The 17,040-nt window shown below is 41.3% G+C and overlaps 1 protein-coding gene across 2 annotated transcripts in view; it reads right to left on the bottom strand.

The window, feature by feature from the left end:
- ccdc88b (coiled-coil domain containing 88B) overlaps nt 1–17,040 on the bottom strand; it is a 44,791-nt gene that overhangs the window by 25,447 nt on the left and 2,304 nt on the right. For both annotated transcript variants that reach the window (XM_083980179.1, XM_083980178.1), the window contains exons 3-14: nt 16,319–16,427; nt 10,184–10,253; nt 9,930–9,988; nt 8,638–8,721; nt 7,596–7,736; nt 5,853–5,998; nt 5,370–5,451; nt 4,044–4,202; nt 1,844–1,990; nt 1,416–1,614; nt 1,063–1,178; nt 580–648 (exon numbers count right to left, since the gene is read on the bottom strand). In XM_083980179.1, the coding sequence (XP_083836305.1) occupies nt 580–648; nt 1,063–1,178; nt 1,416–1,614; nt 1,844–1,990; nt 4,044–4,202; nt 5,370–5,451; nt 5,853–5,998; nt 7,596–7,736; nt 8,638–8,721; nt 9,930–9,988; nt 10,184–10,253; nt 16,319–16,427 (1,381 nt within the window). The remainder of the gene's footprint in view (nt 1–579; nt 649–1,062; nt 1,179–1,415; nt 1,615–1,843; nt 1,991–4,043; nt 4,203–5,369; nt 5,452–5,852; nt 5,999–7,595; nt 7,737–8,637; nt 8,722–9,929; nt 9,989–10,183; nt 10,254–16,318; nt 16,428–17,040) is intronic.

A 17,040-nucleotide genomic window follows, 5' to 3' on the forward strand; every position in this document is an offset into this window, starting at 1 on the left:
CAAAACTGACAGACATTTCCAAATTGTCTTTATGATTACTGAATATTTTGAGTCAAACACTCAATGAATTTAAATTTCCTTACTTTTTACTTAAAGCAGAAGTAAGCGGAATGTTTGTGTTAATATAAGTCTTAAATAGTTATATCTTCCGACAGCAATCACTTACATAGAGTGTTTGGTCCGAAACACGGGTCTGTCAGTCACTCTGCTCTGCTGTAAGCTGAGGAGAAAACTTTCCTTGTATCCTACAACCTTTATCCAATGAGGAGAGAGAACGGCATGAAGGGCTGTGTGTGCAGCCAAGGGATGCGCGTGAATGTGGTGACGTAGGGACCAGGACCAATAGATCCATGACGAGGGCGGGGGCTCCATCGGCTGACAAGAAGTTAGCCAAAACGACCGGATCGCTTACTTCTGCTTTAATACTTGTTTATAACTATTCTCAGGAAAAGCACTGGGCCTGTAGGCTACTGTGATTGAATATTGTTTCTGACAAAAAAAAGCAAATACATCCCAAGAGGCATTGCACATTTGGTTACATCTGCTTTGGTCTTGGTCTACGACAACCTCTCTGCTCACCTCTCCGAGTGTCTTCTGGTGCTCCATCTCCAGGCAGGCCAGCTCATCCTTTGCATCTGGGGACTCAGCCTGCAGCCAGAGGAGATGGATGGTTAGCTCCTCCAACTGCTGCTTCCTGCTTCTCCTTATTCATTTGCATTTATAACAGCTCAGGCAGACTCAGAGATGCCAGGTCTATTAGTGCTGCTATTAAGCACACAAAAGGCTTTTCCTCTTGATCAAGATACATAAGGGCATGAAACTTTATATGTGCCCTGCTTATTTAATATATTATGGAGTTTGATTTGAGCTTCTAAAGCTCTGTCATCTCCCCTCTGTCTCCTCCCTGTGTCCCTGCAATCACTCATCCTCCAATTCATTATTTATACACCAGAGTCTTTGCATTTATCACCTGCTTTGACCTTCATCCTGTAGCAAGGGAGAGATAAAGTGCTACAGAGTAATAAGATATGAGGGCATAAACTTTGACCCCTGAACCCTGACCTCCTGCTGGGCCTGCAGCTCCCCCAGTCGTCTCCTCAGCTCAGCGTTCTCCTGCTCGGCTCCCAGCAGCCTCAGCGTCGAAGCCTCACCCACTTCCACACTCAGTGGCTTCTGATCTGGGGCAGAGGAAGGGAGAAATAAAGAGTAGAGTGTGAAAAGGATGAAAAACGAGGAGAGAGAGGCAGAGAGGCGGAAAAAGGAAAACGGAGCGAAAGAGAAATGGATACGTGAAGAGATTCACTTGGTTATTGTTGATTGATAACCTGTGGGCTGGTATTACCTCAACATATTTTCTCTTATCAGTTAATTAAAACGTCTTAAATGACAAGGCACAGAAAGGCAGGTGCTCTGACCAATCAGTTCGCTCAGCTCCTCTTCAGAGTCCAGTTCTGATTGGAGGAAACTTTGGTGAACTGCAGCCGCCGAACTTGGAAAGCTGCCACTGCCGCGACCGCCGCCGCTGCTGCTGCTGCTGATGTGCCTCAGCTCCGCCTCAAGGCTCATATTTATCTCTAGCAGCTCATCAACCCGCTGCCTCTCAGTGTCCCGCTCCTACACACACACAGGTATATATATATCCAATTATTACAAGAAAAACTGATTTGAAGGGGCACACACACACACATTAGAGGCAATTAATAACTAAAACTGTAAATAGTGTATGTAATAAACACAAAACAAAAAAATATCACACCAATGTAGACATACTTTCACTCAGTCACACAACAAACATACATTACAAAAAGACAAGTTCAAAAATACACATCATAGCTCCACCCACCGCCTCCACGTCCATGCATTTCTGACGCAACAGATGATTGTCCCTCTCCAGCTCCCTTAGCGAGGAGCAGCGCGCCCGTGCACCTGCCAGCTGTTCCTCCAGAAGAGCCTTGGTCTCCTGCAGCGCCGCACACAGCTGCTGCTGCTCCTGCAGGGGGCGCCACACAGAGAGACAGAGAGAGAGAGAGAGAGAGAGAGAGAGAGAGAGAGAGAGAGAGAGAGAGGAAACTAATAACAACAATGTAAACACACTCATGATTCACGTCGTCTTCAAGCAGCGGTTGTAACTCAGGTTGGAACCACTTCCTCTAACCTGCCTGTAGTTATTTCTAAGAACGCGCCGTGCAGTTTCTTATTCTATTATGACAGCAATATTACAGGTCTAAGAGTTATAATTATTCATTTATTTTACCTTAAGGTAACCTTAATGTATAGCTGATGTGCAGATAGGATATACTTAGGAGAAAAAGAAAACATTAAAGGGATAGTTCACCCAAAATTCAAATTTCACTCATTATTTACTCACTCTCATGTCGACTAAGGGCTGGGAGAATTTTCAGTGAGACAACTTACGATTAAAAATGTTTATTACAGCTTCATTATACATTTGAGTTTGGCGTCAAGGCTCCGATTTCATCACTCCCTGAGAATAGGATTTCATTAAAGTATAAGGGAGTGATGAGCGACTATTTTAACCCGGAGCCTATAGGTGGATGCTGGGGTGGTGGTGGGGCAGAAAATAGGTTACCGCTGAGAGATGCTGCTGTGTCATAGACGAGCAAAGAGGACGATGGGTAAAACGCCCATCTTAAATAGACCGCCAGATTGAGAGGGTGTGTGTATGATGTCATGAGAGTGACGCAGCGCAGCTCGAGTTGGCTGCCTGAACCAGCTCGCAGGCTTCAGTCCATTTCTGAATTCTACTGAATTTATTTTCCAGACTCCAAAGCAAACATCACTTTGCATCCTGATTTTTTTAGCTTTTACTGGAGCAAAAGCTCAAATGCTCCACATATTTGATCATGGTTTCTTCTTGAAAAGATCAATTCAATTCCCAGAAGAAGAAAACTGAAAACGGGCCCAGAAATCAATATACGCTCAACTGTGTTTCAAAGTATAATCCTGGTTTTACTGGCATTTGTTTCTGTCACTTGTGATAATGTGCTCACCAGCGTAATCACTGAGATCTAGAGACACTGCTACTAAAATGATTTCTGAGGGTAATAAACACCAGCAGTCGGATCATTCAATGGTAAACAAGGCAACAATTTAGCCTGATTATCTAAATCGCCTTGTGTTGGAGGTAAAGCCAAAACTGAGCAAATCCATCGAGGTCTGATTGTGCAAACTCTTTTTAGGGATGTTCTTTAGCTTCTACTTCTCTTTAACTACTTTGAAAATAAGACCAAAGTTGTTATAATCCAGAGTTTGTCTCTTAAGTGTGTTGCAGTGGACGTTTTTTATTTAAAGAGACAACCTCTGCATAGAAAAACATTATTTTGATGTTCGCTGTTAGGCAGGAACTTTCACTATGATTTGTCAAAATTAACAATAAATCCAAATGAGTGGGGATTCATCCTTGTAGCTAATTTGTGCCATCACAGGGACGCAGAATAAATCGACAAAGACGGAGAAGGTGACAGCGAGGACACATCCGAGGTGTTTTACAAGGATACGAGCACATTTTCCGCCTCAGAACAGTTATACTACCACAGAATAAATCTCATTTGGGTGTAAAAGCTCCAATAACTGAAGCCGTACTCCAGCTCTTTTTCAATGAAGCAGCTCCAGGGCTGTAAATCCTGATGACATCACACAATATAAACTCATTCTCTGCCTTTGTTCATACTCACTCTTGATTGAAACGCTCAAGGCCGAGAGACAGAATATACAGCTTTTCAGAGTAAGTGGTACTTCTTTCTTTTTTTTAAATAGTAGCTAAGACGAGACAGGTTTGAAAAAAAGGAGATGACCTTCGCCAATATGAGCACCTGGCTTTGCAATGTGTCTGTTTATGTATATGAAGGCAGTGTTTGATGTTGAGCCGTATGGGAGATGTGTATGGATGTGTAACTTACTGCCAAAACAAACTCTGTGTATTTTGTGGTGTAGATGAAGCCGTGCTGCTAGTTCTCTTTCTGGTGTAAATTACTTATTCAGAAGTGTGTGTTTGAAGTGTGTGTGTTTGTGTTTGTGTGTACCTTCAGCTGAGTGCGTGTGAGCTCCAGGCTGCGCAATCTGTGTTTACAACTCTGAAGCTCAGTCTGGAGCTGCTCGGCCCGTGCAGCACGCTCTCGGGCGCAGTCCAGCTCATCCCGCAGTGCACGCATGCCCCTCACTTCCCCCTGTAGAGAGCGGTTCTGCACGCACACGCACACACATATGCACACACATTCAAACAGCAGCAGGGATGAGGTCAAAAAAGGTTGTGCACAGATCTGGGATATGCAGCAGAGCAAATGTTGACAAAGTCTGATACAGGAAGGAGGTGTGTGTGTGTGTGTGTGTGTGTGTGTGTGTGTGTGTGTGTGTGTGTGTGTGTGTGTGTGTGTGTGTGTGTGTGTGTGTGTGTGTGTGTGTGTGTGTGTGTGTGTGTGTGTGTGTGTGTGTGTGTGTGTGTGTGTGTGTGTGAGGATGAAATATCCTCACGAGGAGGGAATAAAAAGCACTCCTCTTCTGTGAGAAACAAGTTCATATCAGGACCAAGTTAAATTGAGGTAAGGGTTACACAGTGGCGAAGAAAATATTTTAGTAATTCAAATTAATGTAAAAAAGCATTTAAAAAAAACTCAAAACACTCTCCTTTAGCATCATTAAAAAGCTTTTAAATATCCTGGTACGATCATGTGAGAACTTCAACACAGTGGAACTTGTTTCAGCATCAAGCCTTCATCCGGCAGTCAAACAGCTGTCACTGCAGTGAAGGCTTTTTGATAGTGTCAACAGAGAGCACCTTAATTTCTGAGAACATATTGTGCATGTCCCTGTCTGAATAACACCACAAACAAAAACAGAGTCCAGGAAGCGCTCCTTTTCCAACATCCCCTGATACCCAAACATTTTGTTGGAGCATCTCGTCCTAAGCGTTTGTGATTAATAGCATTGTTTGGTGCTAATAGCAAAATATGTAACTACAAAAACAGAAGTAAATGACCGGAGGAAGTCTTTTAAGTAGCAGCATTATCACCCATGATCATGCATGTAGTTCTGCTCAGCATTATGAGTGTAAAGCATTGTGTGCAACCTAATTGATGCTAGATACACAACAAAAGAGGAATTGACTCCCTGGTTATTAAATGACACCTGTGTTCTGTGTTCTTGGCTGAGCCGAACCCTCTTTAAGCATAAAATACAGCAAATTATAGTATAAAAGTGTTACTTGCTGTGTCTCCAACATGCTTTAAACAATGTTACAGCAGAGACACAATTCATATTGCAAATATGTTACTGATACTGTGAAAATTATGAATATTATTTTTTATAACAACAAAATATCTACATTTTGGTTCTACAAGTTGTGTGTGTACCTCTTTCTGGAGTTTCTTCAGCTGGTCCTCCATGGTTTGTATCTCCTGCGTGTAATCCAGTAACTGATCCCCTTTATCTTCCCTAACAAAAACAGTCAACAAAAACTCATCTGCAGTCAAGAATGCAATCACACATTTTTTAAAAACACATCATTTGCAGGGTGGGGGTTGTAATTATTTGAGCTTTGTTTGTGATTAGCATCGACAATGAGAAGATGATTTTTATTAAAAATAGTATAAAGTGACCTTTAAGGTAAATTCTTTACTAAATACACTGTGAACTGGATTATATCGGTGGGTATCCGACTTACTTGTTGGTGAGGTAACAACTGAACTCACAGTTGTGTGTATCATAGTGTGACAAAATTATTTGCACATTTTTTCTGGTTGACCTTTAACACAACTTTTTTAAAGGTTCTTTTCCCTCACACACACACACACACACACACACACACACACACACACACACAGACTCGCACTCACAGTTGCTGTTTAAGGCGGCGGAGTTTGGCCTTGCTGTCTGCCAGCTGGAGCACCAGGCCTTGGGTTGACTCCTCGCTGTGACCACCCAAGGGTGACGTGGTTGAGTCACCCCGGGACTCCCGCTCCTGACACATTTCTGCTATCCTCTAGGAGAGAGAGAGAGAGAGAGAGAGAGAGAGAGAGAGAGAGAGAGAGAGAGAGAGAGAGAGAAACAGAGGGAGAGACACAGAGGACAGAGGAAAGGAGAGTGAGAGATGCCATATAAAGTCTGTGAGACTAAACAGGAGGAGTGAAACGGACAGTTTGTTAAAGTGAGTGAACGCTGCTTCATTTTGAGCTGACAGGAACATTATAGTGTTTCTACACCTCTGCGGGTTTTAAACTATTTGTTCTACAGATTAATGTAAAATGACTTTTCTTTGTAATTGTCCCTGTGATCTCTTTCTGTGTCATTGCAGCCATAGAAAACTCTGTTCCCGTGTGCTGGCACAATTCAAATAAAGAACAGCAAGGTGAGTCTGAGGCTTAGTTCACTCAGTGGGAATTATCTGATCAAAATGGATTACACTATGCTGCTCTGAACCCATGTTAAGGTTGTTGCTCAAGGTTTAGAGCATTAAAAGTTCAGAGCATTGTCAACATTATTTACTATTCAAAACTAAAAATAATTCCTCTTTACCCAGGAAAAACTGTTGACAGATCTCAGTGGAGTCGAGTCAAACTAAGAAAACTGCTTGTATAGTATTAAGTAATAATTGGGGCTTAAACAAGAAAAAATACTTTGCTCTTCATTGAACATTTCACAAACCTTTGTTTTAGTCTGTGTTTTGAGACAGTGATATTTGGATTGTTCTTGTCCCATATGTTAATGTTTATTGAATGTTAATCTATCCTTCATATGACTCATCTGAAACACCATTTAACATCAGCTTTTGTTGCCTGAAAGGCAGAATTACTAAGACTTTGAGTGTGTTTACAAACCGAATATGAGATCTGAGCAGCATGAGATGTAAAATGTTGATCAAATATGTGACACGATGCTTTAATTTCCAGTCCATCAAATTTTATAACTTCATAAAAACAGCATGTTGGTGTGATTGAAAACACTGTACAGATCTCAGACAAAAAAAACATCAAACACATTTTTAGGGTGTTTTTTCCCCCCTCTTCTTTTTTGTCTGTAGTGGTTATTATTTCTGTGGAGAGGCCGACAGGAAACATGGGGAGTAAGGGAGAGGTATGATGAGCATCAAAGGTCCGCAGCAGGAATCAAAAACGGGGACATTGTTGTTACACTATATGTTATGAGTCTTCACTAGGCCCCAGAAGAGTTACTTTGAAATCATGTTAAGGCCCAAACAAATAAATAAATGTGTATATACGTCCTCACACAGCACTACATTTACAGCCACACATGCTGGGGAAGCTTGTTTGAAAGCACATTTTTGAAAGCTACCAATTACTTCACACGGGAAGAAGTTGAACTCCCATGAAGCTACACAGGGGAGAAATCTCATTTGGTAAGTATAGCTGCTTAGAAAAAGAAGTTCAAAATACTTTTTTTCAAAAAGAAAAAAAAAACATCAAAGTGACAGCGGAGATGTGTTACAACATTATAGCAAAAATAGAAAATGTCAGAACACCAAGTAATTAAAATTACCCACTGTTTATCCACGATCATGTGTGAACACCATAGACTGTAAATTATTATGTATTAGTGTTATGTGCTTGTGCCGACTGTACCTCCAGGTGTGTGTCTCTGTGTGCCAGCAGGAGTTGGATCTGCTTGGCCATGGAGGTGAACACCAGCTGCATGTCTGCACCTTCCACCTCCATCAGCTCCTCCCACTGCAGCGGCAGCACCATGCAAGGATCCTGAGTCACCTGCAGTAAGGACAGCGTCTCATGTCTCATGTCTCGCTGTCAAAAGATCAATGTGTGTCGGAGAAAAATCTGACACAAAATGGCAAAATCTGGGGACGAATGATCCAGAAAGTGTGAAGGTTGTGTGAATACCAAGCAGAGAGGCATTGATGTGTAACAGGGAGGGAATATATCACTCACGTTTCCACCAGGACAGTGTCTCCAGAAATGCCTGACTAATACATGCAAAACTAATAATCATGTTGGCAGGTTTAAAACGTCCTCAGGTGGAAAGCATATGAAAAGCGAGCAGGGGGCGCATCCATCCACACAAGAGGAGCACCTCTCACCTCTGTGATTTATGAGGCTGCAGAAAGCTGGCACAGAAGAAGCTGGTGGGCAACACGCTGGTACTGTAATGCTCAACACGCTGGTATGCAACATGCTGTTTGTGTAATGCTCGCAATTACTCACGGGGGGGTTTTATTTATTTTTTTAAAGAGCACAATTTGGTATTTGTTTCTTATTGGAGCAGACAGTGTCGGATGACAGGAGAGAAATGGAGGAGACAGGTTGATGTAGCGGAGGCGGAGGTGGAGAAGTGGACAGAGGAGGGGGGGCAGGATCCATGTTAAGGTAGCAGTGCAGAACCCCAGAGGTCCTAAAAAAAGGATCCAGCAGAGTGACAAGTAGCTCATTTTCACACTAACAGGGAGCTCCAGAGGAAGCAAGAATAGTTCGACTCTGTCGGCCAACAAACCAGACTGGATAAATTCTCTGCTAAATAAAGTTCAGGGACAAAAATCCTGGACAGTATCTTCTCGTGCTGATGACAGGTCAGTGAATGTGAATTATTTTTTAATGTGCTTTTAATGTCTTATTTGCTGAGTATTGATTTGATTCATTTGGCTCTGGAACAAACCTGTTTTATACAGTCGGCGATGGCCTCCTGGGTGTCCTTGTCCAGAGACTGGATCTCCTGGATGAACGTCACCTTGCTCTCACTCTGCAGACACAGAGGGACGAAGTGGTGTCAGGTGAGTGTGTGTGTGTGTGTGTGTGTGTGTGTGTGTGTGTGTGTGTGTGTGTGTGTGTGTGTGTGTGTGTGTGTGTGTGTGTGTGTGTGTGTGTGTGTGTGTGTGTGTGTGTGTGTGTGTGTGAGAGAGAGAGAGAGAGAAACAAAGAGGGAAAGAGAAAGTGATCAAAATGAACATCTGTATGGTTTTGGTGCTTGATTGCACCAACAAACTAATCAGAGTTTAGCAGTTTTGTAAAGCCAACTTCATGTATTGAAACTAAATTCAAGAGTGAGTTTAATCTTCATGCTCCAATTTCCAAAAAGTTGAAGTTGGAGCATCAGCGGTCCAACAACACCTATCCTAAATGTGCAGCCATTGTAAAAGTTAAACCTCCTCCACAAGATCACAGTTTACGTTTAAAGTTTTGGTACCAAAGAATTACATTTATTCTTGGTTTAAAGTGAAAACTAAACTGAGTTTAGAGAGCTTCATTTTAAACTAGTTTAGTGCAACAGATTTTCAACTTAAACCTTGATTTGATCTAGTTTAATAGTTAAACCTTGGTAGTGCAGTCCAGCCAACACCTGCCTAATAACCTAGAGTTGAAGTGATTAGTTTATTGAAAAACTGATCTGCAACTATAAATAAATATCTTTGGGTTGCCAGTCATAGAAAACAAGCTATTTTAAAATGTCGTCTGGAGCTCATGATCAGAATTTTTTTCCTTTTTTTTTACCATTATGCACATTAGAAAATTAATCAAATATTACAGTACTTTACATTACAAGTACACGATCAGTGGAATAATCAGTATTGAAATCCTGCAGACCTACAATATTCCTGTTGCATGCTTGGTTGTAAGTTTTTGCAGCACATGCATTGTCAAATTAATTTGTTGTTGAGTTCTGAATTTGTAGCGCCTTCGTGTGTTTGCATGGGTTTTCTGAAGTTGCAGTGCATTGAGCTCTCAGAGCCACCGTAGACTGTGGATATCTGGGTTGAATTTCATGCTAATGTGCTCAGCAATTATCTTCCCTCAGACCAGGGTGTTGGACAAGACTGACTGACTACTAAAATGTGAAATGAAATATTGACCATTGGTACAAAACTCTGAGCGTCTGCATGTTTAATAAACACCGCTGTGTGTCACTATCGACCTTCAGCAGGCGTGATGGTCATGTGAGTGTGTGTTCACCTGCACAGCACAGCCTAGTAAGAGGAGCAGCAGCCGCCTGAGCTCCTCCACCGCCGCCTCTGAGGACACAGAAATAACTGTCATCATCATCATTATCATCATCATCATCTCCAACCCCCCACCACCATCCTCCCTATCATTATCACCTTAATGTGTTTCACAGATAGCCCCGATATGGACTCGTATATAAAGCGTAATTACTTTCTTGCTGCTGAGAGACATGGCACTGATAGGATCACGTTGTTATCTTGTACCTGTCAGGGGGTCCTGCCCCAGAATGGCAACATTTGGGAGAGGCATCAGTATCAACTGCTGCAGGTATTCCTAAAGAAAAGAGAAAACATAAAGAGCTAAGTGAAAAAAACACACACAAAAAAAAAACACTGTGAAGTGATCAGCTGGCCTGTCCCGTCTGCCTGCCTACATTCAGCCTGAATAAACAACAACAGCAAAACTTTCCACCAGCTGGCTGCAGTTTGTGATGTAAACAAAGAGCTGATATCTGATAAGAGGACGTCGGTTTTTGTTCTCGCAGGGTCAAAGAGGCTTTACACTGATCGGGTTTGATATATCTTAGGCTTCTGTAAAAGTAATAGAAACATTTCAGAAACAAAATCTGATGAATAGATTAACAGCCATGTGACAAAATCCCAGTGTGTTTCCATTGTTGCTCTAGTTAGTGTGTGAAGATACGGGTAATGTGGGCGATGCAAACACAACACATTAACAGACTCGTAAAGATCACAACAGACGTCATGTCACGCACAACCAGAACCCTTTACTACAAACAAACTGAATAATTACAGCAGCTATATTATGGCTAGTTTTATTGAATGGGTTTAGTTAATGTTGCTAGATTGAATCATAAAAATCTAAGTTGCAATGTAGTGAAATCAGACTGAATTATTTTGTTGCTTGTCATCTCTCTCTCTTCCCTCGTTCCCTCTCACCCTAAGATACTTTTAAGAAATAAGTTAATGTTAAAACAAGACAAATATAGGCCATTTCCACAGAAGACACTTCAGCACAGAGGTAAATGATGAAATTAATGTGAGTTCTTTTAAGCTGCTTCAGGTTCAGGGTTTTGTTATTGTGCCTGCCGGCTCACTGTCGTGTGTCACAGAGACACTTAAACAGTACAGAGCCATCGTTAACATTATTAGTAACAGCCCTGACACCCCACCCACTTCCTACTCAGACAAGTCGAAACGTCTTAAAGTGTGAAAAAAGAACCATAACCAATCAGTACTGTTAGCTGATTTATTTGAACTCTCCAGTGTCTCACATTAAAACACAACCACTGCTTCAAAACTCACTCACAAATACGTTTTAAGGCTCTAACGATCTAATGGGAATCAGTCAAACACATCAGAGCTAAAGCTGAATATTCACTCTCCTGTGGATCTGGGGCTTCATTCGTCCACATTAGGGCAGAAGCAGTTTTCATAACTCAACATGAACAGAATAAAATACCATTTAGATTCAATAAAATGGAAAAAGTTTGATTTTGATGCAATTGTTTTGAGTCATTCTATATTTACTACAATCACTTCATTTATTAGGCTTAAGATTGGCTTAATTTCTTCCTGGGGTCCAATTACACACATAATAAGACCTTATAAATATAAATGCCACACCACCAACACCTACAGTTCACAAACGTAACAGGTTAAATTGACTAAGACAGCGATAACAACATTTTTTTTGTATTTTTGCATGTGTACGACAGCTACAAATAACCCAACAAGACTGTTAATACAGCGGCTCAGTGTTATAGGTGCAAATTGTGTAATGGGGTGTAAATTACAACCTACATTAAATTGTAAGATGCAGAAGAGGATTGTGTCAGAGAATGCCTTTTCAGCAGAGATTAATATATACGGAGATGTAGCATATCAATGTCAATGCACTTGTTCTCAATTTTCATCATTACATATACCACCACTGACTTTCCTGAACTAAGTTGTATAAGACCTCCAACAACTTGGTACCAGAAATAATTGTATCATAACAGATTAGTGTAAACCTGCCTTTTACTTTAAATATATGTATATATCACTAACTTAAGTGGGCAGTTACAAGATACAGATACAGATACAAAGGGGAAGCAAAACAGGAAGTGTTATGAAAAATAGAACATGCACCAAAATGGGACTCTCTCTCTGCTCCACTTAAACAGCAATGCTGTGGACAGTAGCAAGTAAATTGGCCCCATATCCTCCATATCTGGATGTTTCTTGTGGTCCTGTGCTAGAAATCATTCATAATGTGTTAAACCTGACTAGAAGCCTGCTAACACTGTGGTCAGCTTGTTTCAGCAAGCTGTAGTTTCAGCTCCAAGATCTTGGACAAATCTCTTGGCAGAGTCTGAATGACGCTGAATCAAGCTTTACAACAAATGCCTCAGACATTCTCCGTCCAAAGATCTGTTTTTTCATGGCATCAAAAACAAGTATTTGTCACGTGAGGCTGCTGTGCTTTGCTCCTCCTACATTGCTATGGTTATTGCCAGTTTAGCAGGTCATCAGCCTGTTACTTTCCTTCTACTAATTGGTCTTAAACTCAGTACGGACAAGTTAATTAAAAAATGTTTTCTGTCAAAGAGCCACACACTGGCATTGGCCGGCTCCTTTCCCAACTGTTCTTAAAGCCTGTTCACATCCACCCGTGATCCATCACTGCAAAATCACTAGCACACAGAAGCAAGTCACAATTACAGCTCCCTCTCTCTCTCTCTTTGCAGCTTACTGTAATTTATAACGTGTACAGTGAGAAAGGCAATGTACCAGGAGGCGGGCACTCCCTTAACTCCAACGTGTGTGGGTTTGGCATCAGCCATGTGCAGCCAACCTGAAGTTTCTGCCCCTCCAGGGCGTGGAGGGCATTAGCCACTGCAGCTTGTGTTGGTCATCGTTCAGCCTCATGGTTCATAATGCCAGACTCTCTCCTGCAGGAGATTAGCCAGACTGGAAATTATATAGAAGCTGCTTGTTGTTGTTGGCATGCTCATGTCCTCTCATGAAGAGTTCCCTCTTCCAGTATCACACAGCCAAGTTACATACTGGGTCGTATTAGCTAAAATCTCTCCTGTACCATATTTCATTCACAATACAATAATATACCCTGCTTAAATGAGAGATTGACAATATGAGAAATACATGGTGCAATTATCAGTGTTTTTGATTTCCAGGCTACTTTCTATCTAGGTTAATTTCTAGTAGTATCATGGTTTAAAAAAAATAATAAAGCAAAAAGGAATTAGCTTTTATCTCTCAGTCAATCTGTCACTGAAAATAATCTACTGTTGTATACAGTACTCCTGAATTTGGAAAAGGACTTTTCATCAAGCTGTTGGCTGCAGTTGAGAAGAGAATTAAAATCCATCTGCAACTTTATCTTTTCCAAATTCCATCTTTCTATCTGTTGTTCCACAGACAAGTTTTGATTTTCAATACTTCTGCTGCCTCGCTTTTCACACTCTGTTATCTTTATGAATGTCTGTGTGGAACCAGATTTCAATTGTAGTTTTTTTTCTTCTAAATGTTAATTCAAAACATCATTCACTTGAATTTCTGCAGCTTTAAAAATGTTGCAGTTTACGAACAACAGAGATCGTTAAATGTGGTTAACAAATTGGTAGGCAAGAGAAATTAACATTTCAAATCTCATTTTGAGAAGGCTGAAAACAGAGTGTCTCCATTCAACAAGCATTAAAGGCTTTTATTGTAGAATATAATATAATAGATTTATTTTTTCTAGTTTGAGCAAGTTAGAATCACATCTACTGGAGTCAATGGAATAATAGGGTTAGAATTATAGATAGAATAGAATCTTTTTTTTACCTTACCATTCTATTCTAGTGTATTCTATTCCATACAGAGGCAGCTAGAATAGAACCTTATAAAATAGAACACATTGCAAACCAACACAATACAGTACAATAAAACATACAACCACACTACACAGCACAGAAAAGAAGAGAATAGATAGAATACAACACAACATGATACAATACAACACAACACAATAGAATAGAATACAACACCATACAATACAACAAACAACAGCACGGTGAAGTAGAGTCCATGCAGCCGTATGATGGTTTTAGACGACAGCACCGACGAGTCTGAACTCTGCAGTTTTCCGCCTGCACATTTGTATTACTGACTCAAATAGCTCTGTCACTGTAATTGAGAAGCTGAGGTCACAGCAGAGAAGATGAAGCCTTGCCACGCGGCACACTGTTGCCGAGGCTCACCACACTTCTGTCATCATAGCACACACACACACACACACACGTTAAAGACAAACACAAAGAGCGAGCATTGAAAAGGAGAGAGTGTGAAAGTAAAAGCCTGACGAATGTGGAAATAACCGTCCACAGGGACAAAGGAGCCTATTCTGAGCACACCTGGTGAAATTCTGGTGCAACGCCGACTGATATGAGCTTCCCAATTACTGCCAGCGTTTTGTCCTGCTCTGAGCTTTCAGTGGACATCAGTGATTCACCGAAAATTAGGAAGTGAAACCTTTGCAGACTTGTGTTCTTATTCTGTGTGACGAGCTAAGCAGCGCACGCTCAGTCCACTCGACTAATTCTTGGGGGAGGCTTTCTTTGCTGAGAACACGGCCCTTTGAATCATCCTGCAGGGAAAGAATTGTGTCATTTCCTCAAATGCCACAGGCACCTACAACGCGCGTTATGAAAGGCATGATACTGAGAGCTATTTGATAGATTTTTATTCTCTTTCCTTCCTCAGCCCCCCCCCCCCCCAACCATAAAAGATTCAGCTCGCCACTCCTCCACTTTTTCTCACTCCATTTGCCTGATAATAAGCAGGGACACGTCTACTGAGGATGGAAAATTTTCTCTGTTTCATCTTCACACTTCAAACTTTCTACAATATTCTGGGGCGAAATGAGTGTCGAGGCTGATAGTTGAGCTTAATCTAGCCCTGTGTTTTTACTACCTTACAGCTAGACAACTGTTTCTCCAGCCCTCTTCCGTCACTCTCTCTCCCTCGCCATTTGGTGTGGCCCTGAGTTATGTTTTAGAGGGATATTTCAGCGCTTTTACAAGACTTTTCTATTTATGATGAACTGGGAGTCATTTCTGTGCAGCCACAAAAAAGCTATTACACCAGTGTTTTGGGAGAACTTTTTTTTTCAAGGAGTGCTGGGGAAAGTGAAAAGGGCATTTTTCTAAAACAGTTCAATCCAGAGTCAGCCCATTTCCAAATGACTGTGTCGCTGTGTCACAGGTTTGCCTCAGCATTATATTCCTCTGGGTGATGACCAGTGGAGGTCAAAAGAGTTCCACAATGTTAAGCTCTATTGCAGTTTTACTTAGAGAGGTAAAAAAGATAAAACTACCACCGAAATGAGTCAAAGGAATAGTAAGAAACACCAGAAACTACACTGCTGAGCCTTAGATAACAAACTCGATATCACTCTTTATAGTTAATACTGGCAAATGATGGCCGTCGATTAGCCTTTCACCACCTCTAAAGCTCACTAATCAACACTTACAGCTCCTTTTTTTCGATCTCAATTAAAACCGAACCGAAGTTGTGGCTTAAAGGGAATAATTCTGGCCCAGGGAGCAGTGACAACTACCACCTCACTTTCACACTTTTTTAAAGACAGAATGAGCTGCATGGTCCTTTCATACATGGTGATCGCTACAGCTACTCAAATATCAATTTCCTTATCAGTCCTTGAAAACAACATAAGCAGCCACCAAGATGATGTAGCCTAAGTGTAAATGCAGCTAAAAACCCCATAGTCCAAGATGGCCGAAAAAACATCAGGAATATCCTTCTGTTTGAGACGATTGCAGCTAAATTAAATGTTGGTAATTTTCTCCATGTGGACCATCTGTATTAACCCACGGTGTCAGAGCTCAGCTGTGACCTGGGTTTATATGACGGACCAATGTCAGCTTTAGATGTTTTAGATGACAGTTACAGATGAAGGGGAAGAGAAAGGGGTTTAAAACCAGATTTCGTTTAAAGCACACTGACAATTCTTAAATAACATGAAAAATTTGTAATTTAGGGAGTATTGTCTAAAAGGAGCACAAAAATACAATTTAAATAGAGACAATAAGTCAAAAGACATCTGTAGTATTTGCATTGTCGTCACAAATTCTTACAAACTGTGTCTCAGGAGTCTAAAACAGTGCAATGCTTAAATAGACTGAAACTTCATTATACATTTCACCTAGTTAAGGGTGGAAGTGTTTAAAACTCTGGAGAAAACCTGTGCATGCTCTGTTGATTCTCAGCACATCAGTCCTGATTTCCCTCCTGATGATCTGATCTAACTCCTCCACCCACCCCCCCCTCACCCCCCCACCCCCTCCCTCTCCCCCGTGTGACCTCCCCTACCTGGTAGAAGGCTCTGAGGTGTCGATTCAAAATAGAAAAGTTCTGTACTCTCAGCATGTGATCATCTCTCCCACTGTCGTACAGCCGCTCCACTTTGGGGTTTGGGTCTCTGGAACGAACACAGGAAAGACAAGAACTGGTATTTACTGCAGCTTGATCAAGAAGCCCAGAACCACTTCTCTCCTGATGAGAAATTCTTATGCAACGGTGCATTTAAGCAGAGAGTGAATAAAATTTTAATGAGCCAGAGAAGAAGGCAGTGAGACTCCTCGTGCAATTATTTGTTGAAATAACGTGGTTTAGGTCAGGACAAATTAATCAGCTGTTCATCGCCAAATACTGACGAGGATCTCGTCTTCACAGTTGGGGGAGAAAAGGTTTTTATTCTGCTGAAATCTGAACACGGAGAAAAGGAATTCAGCAGGGATGGCTAACACGGTGGAATGTATGCAGAACCCCATTTCATGATTCAGAAGAAATTTGTGGCAAATATTAATGGGTCATACATTCACGCCGTCCCTTCACGCTGAATGCAGAGCAAAGTGAGTTTACAAGAGGGGATGTGATTGAAGTTATGTCAAATTTTATTTAAAATCAGGGTGAGCAGCCACACTCGCAGTTATGGGAGGCTTTGGAGCGGCGTTTTTGATGCTGACAATGACAGTGACTGCGTTAAAAATCTTAAGCCCCTCTTACACAGAAATCCTGTTATAGCGCTGTTA

This window comes from Trachurus trachurus (assembly GCF_905171665.1).
Source record: "Trachurus trachurus genome assembly, chromosome: 10".
Lineage (NCBI taxonomy): Eukaryota > Metazoa > Chordata > Actinopteri > Carangiformes > Carangidae > Trachurus > Trachurus trachurus.